The 9,040-nt window shown below is 52.4% G+C and overlaps 3 protein-coding genes across 3 annotated transcripts; 2 read left to right on the top strand and 1 right to left on the bottom strand.

The window, feature by feature from the left end:
- Nucleotides 1-2,534: 2,534 nt before the first annotated feature.
- QC763_708990 (uncharacterized protein) lies at nt 2,535-3,272 on the bottom strand (the record flags this gene model as incomplete). The annotated part of the gene is made up of 1 exon (XM_062915888.1): nt 2,535-3,272. The coding sequence occupies one exon, from the start codon at nt 3,270-3,272 to the stop codon at nt 2,535-2,537; it is 738 nt and encodes a 245-aa protein (XP_062761892.1).
- Nucleotides 3,273-3,402: 130 nt separating this feature from the next.
- On the top strand, nt 3,403-6,382 carry ARP8 (Actin-like protein arp8; the record flags this gene model as incomplete). The annotated part of the gene is made up of 3 exons (XM_062915887.1): nt 3,403-4,039; nt 4,102-4,180; nt 4,243-6,382. Exons 1-3 carry the CDS (start codon nt 4,000-4,002, stop codon nt 6,380-6,382), a joined length of 2,259 nt encoding a protein of 752 aa, XP_062761891.1. The 5' UTR covers nt 3,403-3,999.
- Nucleotides 6,383-7,841: 1,459 nt separating this feature from the next.
- Nucleotides 7,842-9,037, top strand: QC763_708970 (uncharacterized protein). Its single transcript, XM_062915886.1, has 2 exons — nt 7,842-8,229; nt 8,278-9,037. The coding sequence occupies exons 1-2, from the start codon at nt 8,157-8,159 to the stop codon at nt 8,994-8,996; spliced, it is 792 nt and encodes a 263-aa protein (XP_062761890.1). The 5' UTR covers nt 7,842-8,156; the 3' UTR covers nt 8,997-9,037.
- Nucleotides 9,038-9,040: the final 3 nt, after the last annotated feature.

The raw sequence follows: 9,040 nt of genomic DNA, 5'->3' as shown, positions 1-9,040 counted from the left end.
AGAAAGGCCAGGCCAGAGCTGTGCCTCTCTTTGCCCCCCTCTTCCTTGTGCCTGACAGGCGGTCCCGTACCTGCGTCTTCCCCAATCTGCTCGTCTCACCTGTGGGACTGCTGGGCCGCCATGGATCAATTTACTCATGACACCTCGATCAGTGATTTCCAGAATAACCAATGTCACCATTCGAGAAGTCACTTTCCGGGGACCTTGTATCTCACGGACCACGGACGATGGATTCCGCCAACGTTTTTATCATACCCTGGCACCCGTCACCTTGTCAGGTTGAATCCCCGACGCTTAGACGCTAGTGTTTCTTCTACAGACCTTCGATGACATGTTCCACACAGGGATGCCCACCTCTACATCAAAGTTGCTATTCCGGCGAGTCCGCACTCTCGCTTTTTCTTGTCTCCAATAGCCATCCCACCTCAAGGTCCAGTCGGTAGGTGAGCGCGGTATGTACTCTACACGCACATAAGTGGGTGCCTTGGGGGCTGCTTACTTGACAACTTTTGCATAACAAAGTCATCCCGTTTGGGAAATTATTTCGCCTTTCAACCGTCCGTCCGCGGCCCATAACTCGGCTCTTATGGAGATCACTTCACCAATGACGATGTGATCCTCCCGTCAGAAGACCAGACACGAAAGAGGCCGCCTGCTGTCTCTGCCCTTTTTGTTCTCAGAACATACACGTATCTGATGTCGTGGGATTACGTGGACGAACCATACAGGCGTGGGGTCTTCTCTTCTGCCACACCTATACGAGCAGGGCGTACACCTCATCTGAAATAGGAAGGCAATAACAGCCTCGATCGGCAAGTAAGCGAGTTCAAGGAAGGGTATATAGGGCAAAGCAAGGCACCCCATAGATATCGGACCAAGCCGTCGGTGCCGAGGGCCTGTGTAGATGGAGCGAGAGATGATCCAAGGTTCTCTACTGCCGGACATGGTCCGCTCCGTTCTTCATCACATGGTTCGACCAGTTGCCAGGTCAAGTCGTCCTATGTCTGATGTGGACGGTTTTCCGTCCCGTTCAGTTGGTCAGGGCCGTCAGTTCCGTTCGGTTCTCATTCAGACGAGCACCAGCCCAACGAGGACTCTAGGGATGAGACAACACAAACGTAAGAATTGGATATGAGGGGTATATGTTATATTTCCTATCACAACACAGCGGATACAGTCTACCCTCCGCCCAAAATCCTGATCTGTCCTGAACTTACCAACTCAAATGAGCTTGGAAGGAAAACCGGGACGACAATCCGGTGTGTCATCTCATCCTCATTCTCGCCTCATTAAGAGGATCTGTCTAGAGGAATAACCGACAGTCCTCTCTCCAACACAGCCTCAACTCACAGACATCAACCAAATTTTCCTAGCATGTAGGATTTGTTTGCGATTTTCATCACCAGTTCAAAAATGCAACTCAAAATCATCCCATCCTTCATTCACGACCAGATATTCCCCCCCTACGCATACTTGTACAATTTGTCTGCCCAACATGGCAAAGGTATATTCAAATGGATTCAACACAACCCTTGATCATCGTAAGGTAAGAGACCCAAATCCACGGGCGCCCTCACCTCGTCCCAACCCCAGACGCATACGTATTCCACCCAGCATCTTCCAATGCCTCGTCGTACACGAACAACCGCGCCGCAAAAGCTTGTACCAAATGGACTCACACTCTCTACCGTTTACCTTACAAGCTGGCATCACCTCCCCGCCCTACACCTTGTCTATACATACACACACCTCCTTCCACAACCGATCCACGTTTCCCCCTGTCCAACTTGGCATAGATCATCCTACATGTCAAAAAAACTAGGTCCCCCCAGATCAAAAGTATAATTTGTTTCCATTTCATTCCTATTCATATCGACCACGTGTTGTCCACCTAGGTACCGAAGTAAGCTCACCGAATCGCGGGAACATGGTAAGGATAAGGCCGGAAAATGTGGGAATATGAGACAGGCGGGAGGATCCTCTTGCGTTACCTCCCAGTGAGGACAGACATTAGAAGCTGAGAGGTATTCCTTCAAAACCCACATAGCTGTAGTGTCGCACCGAATTTGACCGGACCGGAGTTAACGATGTAGAAAATGGTCGGTAATAGACAGGTGAGCTTGTCTTTTAGTGGTGGTAACGTCAACAAAAGAGAAGAAAGGGCCAGGAGGTTTTCTCGAAAGACCGCCACACTGCCAAAAGAACTTATTGAGAGGTTTACTTAAGTTATACAGATCACTGATTGTAAAATCGTGCAAGGTAAATAGATAGGTAAACTTAAAAAAAATAAAACCAATTCTCATGCTCCACCACCAAACCACAAAAAGCCGAGCTACACAAGCCGTGGCTGTCATTGCAATCACCATAAGAAGACGCGTCACATATTACAGAACAAAACTTTAACCAGCAGAGCATCATCTCATTGGACCCCATAACACCTCCTTCTCTAAACTCATCAACCCGTTGCCCCCTTCCTTATTTACTCTAACCCATCCCCCCCAGCACACCCCACCCTAGCTCTCAGCTCCACCATATCACTTCTCCCCATTAATCCTCCTCCAAACCTCCCTCTCCGCCTCACTCAGCTTCTCTCCCGCAGCTTTAGCATACCCCATCACACTCCCCAACACACCATGCTCCTCATTTTCCTCCCCTCCCCCAGGCCGATACCCCGAATCCGTCCTCTGTTGATACCCCTGCCCACCACCAGTCTCGTAAGGGCTCGGGCCGGGCAACACCGCTGCTCCTGTCGTTGTAGCAGATGTAAAAGCTGTCGAGGTTCCTCGCTGATTGTATGGCAGTTCTGGAGAGGGGATTGAGGACTGGGGAGGGGGTGGGTATGTTGGTGCTGCGGTAGTGGCTGGGGCGGCTGCTGGTTGAGGGGGAGCAGGACCAGTGGAGGAGGCTGGGAAGGAGGTTGGTTGAGGAAGATGGGGAACGGCGCCTGGTTGGGGTGGTGGTGGGCCGTTATTGGGAGCAGCTGAAGAGGGGAGAGAGGTTGTTTTCGTTGGTGTTGGCTGATCATTGTTTGGGGGGGTGGTTTGGGGGGTTATGCCTGAGGCTTTGGCGGGGTTGATGGGGGAGTTGGTGTGGAGGGGAATGGGGGGCATGGTTGCTGTTGTTTGAAAGTGAGAGTGGATGATGATGAGATTGGGTGAATTGGAGAGTGAAGTGTTGGAATCAAAAGGTCTTTGAAGTTGTACTCGAGGTTGCAGGTAACTGTTGAAAAAGGTTGAGGTGTTCATCTCTTGAGGCCGTGTCTGGCAATGCATGTAAGTGGCGACGTCATAGGGCTGGCGGACAGGTGAAGGCAGCTGGCAAACGTTGTTGGTTGTTGGCTGGGTTGACTCATGGAACGTTCTGTACTTGGGATGAATCTGGGTGAAACTGATGACAGCTTCGGATTAAAAAAATATAGTTATTTTATGAATGTTATTCACTGTGTCACTTCAGCTTGCTGTGAGGATCTGGTGGTCGTCGTCCAATGTAAGTCGTCGACAAAATCATTAATGTCCCCATCAGGAAGGCGGTGAGCATGCTCAAGCCGCCATCCCCAGATTCGGCTAGCGTAGAGGTACAACCATCAGCATCCCCAACGGCGCGCTGTGAAGCTCGCAAACCAATGGCGGCCAAATTCCAGCAGCAGCCAGCTTGAGGCGGCACAAAATAGAAAAGAGCAACTCCAACGTCTTGCCCACAAACAGGAGCGCACATGGATGAAAATTTGGACCTGAATAGCCTCGACCAGCCGCCACAATATCTCCCCGCGCATATCGGCTTCTACTTGCTCCGTCAACCGTCTCCAGGTACCTCCCGAGACGAGAAGCGCGTTCGGAATTAATACCCTGCTTCCATCGTGTCCAAGCAACGCCTCCGACCGAACAAGTGATCTTAAAGTTTTGATTCCAACGCTCGACCTGCCAACAACAGCTTCGATAGATCCAACAGCAAATATCAGCAGAAGATAAATCAACAGCAACACCAGATACCCCAGCCAAGATGGTCGGCAAAGTCAGCGAGCGTGTCCTCGCCAGGGAAGGTAAGCACCGGTCGATACATGAAAGACGGGCAGAACCGCCAATTGCTCACCACCTTCACCAGGACTCGAGCGCACCGACAATGGCATGAAGCAAACGAGCTGGCCCGACGTGCCACCAATTAATCAGAAGAATTACTACACGTAAGGAATAGCCAGTGTACTGGACAACCGGGCGCATCAAGTTGCTGACATGGGCTGGGCAGGGATTACATGAAGCGCGATGACCAGATCTTGTCGCTGAGGCTTCAAGCAGAGGCGAACCGAGACCGACTGGTACAAAACGCCAAAGACCGCGATCGCGCACTCAACAACACCAATGGCGACGTTACGCTTCCCGTCGACGACCTCCAGGGCGAGGATGGTGGTCCTTCGTCGTCTTATATGGACCCGTCAAAGATCATCGTGATACACCCGGGAAGTCAAAACTTGCGACTCGGCTTTGCGAGCGATGCCCTCCCCAAGACCATTCCCATGGTACTTGCGACCAAGTACCCGCAAACCGAGTCTGAGATGTACGAGGCGCTACCGCGACGCAAGTTTGAGGAGCGGGGCATGGATCAACAGCACGGCGAGGAATGGTCAAAGAAGTACCAGAAGGCGTGCAACGACCTGAAGGTGGACATGCGCCAAAACAAGCGGAAGGTGCTGCCTAATTCCAAGGACCTTGTTGTCAACTTCAACAGAAGAACAGAACCAGAGATCATCTCGCAGCACAATGACCCACTCCAAGTCGAATGGACCGATGTCAGCACGCTGGAGGATGGTGGTTCAGAATCTGCAGTATTCATTGGCCACCAAGCCCAGCGCGTGCCAGACGATTCAAATCCCAAGTTCAAGCTGTGGAGGCCGATTCAGAATGGCTGGTTGAACGAGAACGAGTACCCTACTCAGGCACATCTTTTCAACGACCTTGAGACATTACTAGACCGAGCCTTTCGGTGGGAACTGGGATTGAAGAAGAGCACAGAGTGGAAGCAGTATAGCTGTGTCATCATTATCCCAGATCTTTACGACAAGAAGTATGTCGAACAACTTCTACATCTTTGCATCGAATGGTTCGAGTTTAGCAGGGTTGCGTTCATTCAGGAGAGCATGGCCGCGACCTTCGGTGCCGGTTACACTCAGGCTTGTGTGGTGGACTGCGGTGCGCAAAAGACCTCCATCGCTTGCGTGGAAGACGGTCTCTGTATCGAAGACTCGCGCATCAACCTCAAGTTTGGCGGCTGGGATGTCACAGAGACTTTCATTAAGATGATGCTCTATGATAATTTCCCATATCAAGAGATCAACCTCCGTAGGAGATATGATTTCCTGCTGGCCGAGGAACTCAAGATCAAGTATTGCACTTTGTCGCAAGCCAACATCTCGGTCCAAAACTACGACTTCCACCTCCGCGCTCCGAACCAGCCGACGCGGAAGTACATGTTCAAGTGCTACGATGAGGTTATTCTCGCCCCTATGGGTTTCTACGATCCATCGATATTCGACAACAGCCACAAACTGGACAAGAGACGACATCTGATCGACCGGTCCTACAACGCTTATGATGTCGACATGCCTGACGATCCTACCTCTGCCGCCCAGCTTGCCATCCTGGCACATATCCAACCCTCCGTCACCCAAACCACCATCCCGGCATCTTCCTTCACCGGCGCCCCTGGCGAGATGGGTATGGCAACCCCAAGTAAGGAAAGGTCCAACCCGTTCAACTTCCTCGGCCACAACAACAATGCCAGCGCGACCCCAGGCACATCCAAAGCCCCCTCCCCAGCCCCGGACGCTGGTGTCTCAACCCCCGTCCCCGCCCCTTACATGTTCGGTGCATCCTCCCGTGATCTCAACGGCTCCCCCGCCCCCTCCGCCCGCAACGGCGGCACCCCCGCACCAAACGGCTCCTTCCTCTTACCAACAACCTCCTTCGACAACAACCCAACCTCAAACCAACCCCTCCAGCGAACAGCCAAAGATCTCGCCACAGAGCGGGACTCTGTCCTCCCCGTCGCCCCCCTCGACATCGCAATCATGACATCAATCCAAAACGCGGCCAAGGGGGACGAGAAAAAGGTGAGAGAGTTGCTAGGGAGCATCATGGTTGTCGGCGGGGGTGCCAAGATTCCGCATTTTGCCCCGTTCTTGGAGGAGAGGTTGAGGGCGAGGAGGCCGGATCTGCAGGACAAGATTTTGGTGAGCAGGAGCGCGAGGGAGATGGACGAGCAGGTTGTTGTTTGGAAGGGGGCGAGCGTGTTTGCCAAGCTGGCGACGAATGATAGTTGGATTACGGGGGGAGAGTATAAGGTGCTGGGGAGTAGGTGTGTTTATCATAAGGTGCTTTGGCAGTATTAGGGGATATCGGACAAGGAGTTTTTAGGGTTAAAAATTGGGGAGGTATTAACATGGGATTTTTATTATAGTTTGATGAGAGGAGCGGTAGGGAAGTGCTATTTGATGATGATGATGATGATTTGAATGGTAGTTGATGGCGATATTCTGTTTGCTGCGTTTTGTCGTGAGGCTGGTTGCTTGCTACCGTGATGAGCCAGAAATATTCACACCCAGGCTATAGCTAAGACTTTCAACATCTCGGCGTATTGTGTACCAGACCTAACCGATCAATATACTCCAAACTTACACAACCTCCTCACACAACCTCCTCACACAACCTCCTCACAAAGACCCTCATGATCACGAGATGCCAGACGCACAAAAGCTCACCGATTCCTACGAACTCCCCTGACAATGAACCACAAATTCCTCCTCTCCTCTCCTCTCCTCTCCTCTCCTCTCCTCTCCTCTCCTCTCCTCTCCTCTCCTCTCCTCTCCTCTCCTCTCCTCTCCTCTCCTCTCCTCTCCTCTCCTCTCCTCTCCATCCACACCTTCCAAACAACACCAAGGGATGACGTTCTCGTTCCACCAGACCCGCTGCTGATAATGACCTTGACTCGAGGGAAGAAGAAGTCGCTCACCGCTTGCCAGCTCCTCCGTCCCGTTCCTCTGCCACTTACCTGTGTGCTTTCTGCTCGCGCAACGAGGAAGTAAACCCACCCTGACGACGCCATCCGCCAGACGACAATCGGAAAGCAGTCCCTACACATTCCCGCGGGTAATCCAGCCCGCCGTCGGGCATGAGCGGAAGAATTTTTCGCTGGGGAAGTTGCTGGCGCGTGTGGTAGTCGTGAGGAGGCGAGGTCTTGCTTTTTGCTGGGGAGCGAGGGTGAGGTAGTCACGCGATGCACGGCTCCGAGGTGGAAGGTCCCACAAAGGTAGTCGGTGTCGGAGTGGATGTTGCTCCCGTTGCTCGCGTCATCGCCGGCTGGACTGGAACGGGAGGGGACCAGAGTTGCCGTGGGTAGATTGGTTGGTCCCTTCCATGCCTGTCTATGTTCAGACAAGTGCGCACGATGAGATATGGAAGGCGAGGAGCTGCTACCTACATTATGGATGGAGGGCCCGCCCTGGAGAAAGTATGGTTGGGTGCCTTTTGTGTGGCTAGTCATTCTGTCCCCGGCGTGGATGTTCATGAGGATATGACGCTTCAGTGAAGAACGAACCATCACCTGACCGGAGGAACGAGACCGGAGCTTGGTTCTCAAGCAAGGCAAGTGCACAGCCGGAGGTCCAGGTCCAACTCGTCCATGTCCTTCTTGCTCTCGGGCGAGCTGATACCCAGGAAAGGTGCTGGGCAGGCGCCGCCGGAGGCGCCACACGGCGTGGGCTGCTCATCTTGTCTTCCCTATATTTTGCGTTTCCCTCCTCCTCTTCGTACAACCAACTTTCATCAACCAGCTTCATCAACCAGCTTCATCAACCAACTTTCATCAACCAACATCCATCAACCAACATCCATCACCAGCCCACATCGTTCTGTCCAACAATCATGCCATCTCTTTTTGACAACCGGGATGAGGAAAGCTCTGGGCCCATGCCTTATGGTTACAAGGTAACTTGCCGGGCTCTCCGCCGGGACAAGATCCGAGCCGCCAGATTCTTTCAAGACCAGCTGCGAAAAAGCATCAAGTTCCGGGACTGGTCTTTCACCCGAGAGCGGTTTGCTTGCTAGATACACACAGACCTCGGTGTTCTGCACCAATATGTGGATCGAATCAGAGCTTGCCCAAACATGGTGAGCAAAGAATCCGAGTTCAGCCAGGTGGTGCAATATCTTGAATTTTACGCTCTTGCGGTGAGGAAGTGTATGTTTTTTGTCCCTCACAATAGGCCAATAACTGATTGAGAGACAGACCTAGAAGCCACACATGGCGATCCTGCGCTCCCCCCGACTCCGGAGTCCCCTAGCGATCTACTGAGAACACACATCATTCCGCCAAGCTACTTCGTCAATGACCAACCACCAAAATTCCAGGCCGGGCTCCTTAACCTCCTCCAAATGGCTGCTTTCCCCGCTCAGTTTGCGGGCAGGTATAGCCTTTTGAGAGAATACGCTCAACTCAATTTCAACACCAGTACGATGAATTGGGAGTTCTTCCACCTGCACGAAGACTGGAACCTGTTTGATCTGCCCCGAGACATGCAGACGCTGTGGAAAACCCATCGTTTCGCGCTGGAGTGTCTTGGTGAGACTGCCCGCTGTCCACGGAATCCCGCCATCGTTTTCGTCAAGCTTCGGCTTCACTGGTTACCGGAGGGCAGCTCTATGCCCAGTGACGCCGTCATTAACCTGGCTGACGAAGACATTCTGGAAATGATGAATCTGGAGCACTACGAGGAAGACACGTCTAGGGCTAAGGATGGGTTCGAGGTGATGTCGAAGCCTATATATCCTGATCATGAGGATGGTTTTGAGGACGATGGGTTTGAGGGTTTGCGGCCTCTATACAAGACGGGGGATGTCTATTGCCTGCCTGTACCGAGAGAACAAGTCCTAAGGGTCCAGCAGGCTTTTGACCTTCAATGGCATCTCAGAGAGGCTGGGTTCATGGCTGGAATCAAGTGTGCATGATGGGAGGTTTGATATCATATTAACGAGCGATTGGGAAAAGAAGA

The sequence above is a fragment of the Podospora pseudopauciseta genome (genome assembly GCF_035222475.1).
Source record: "Podospora pseudopauciseta strain CBS 411.78 chromosome 7 map unlocalized CBS411.78m_7, whole genome shotgun sequence".
Lineage (NCBI taxonomy): Eukaryota > Fungi > Ascomycota > Sordariomycetes > Sordariales > Podosporaceae > Podospora > Podospora pseudopauciseta.
Note: the sequence above shows the minus strand (reverse complement) of the source record. Positions and strands in the feature narration are given on the sequence as shown.

Excerpts from the sequence above, each read along its gene's own strand:
- QC763_708970 (XM_062915886.1), top strand. The coding sequence starts at position 8,157 with ATGGTGAGCAAAGAATCCGAGTTCAGCCAGGTGGTGCAATATCTTGAA. Across the intron at positions 8,230-8,277 it reads CGCTCTTGCGGTGAGGAAGT|ACCTAGAAGCCACACATGGC; the intron begins GTATGTTTTTTG and ends ATTGAGAGACAG.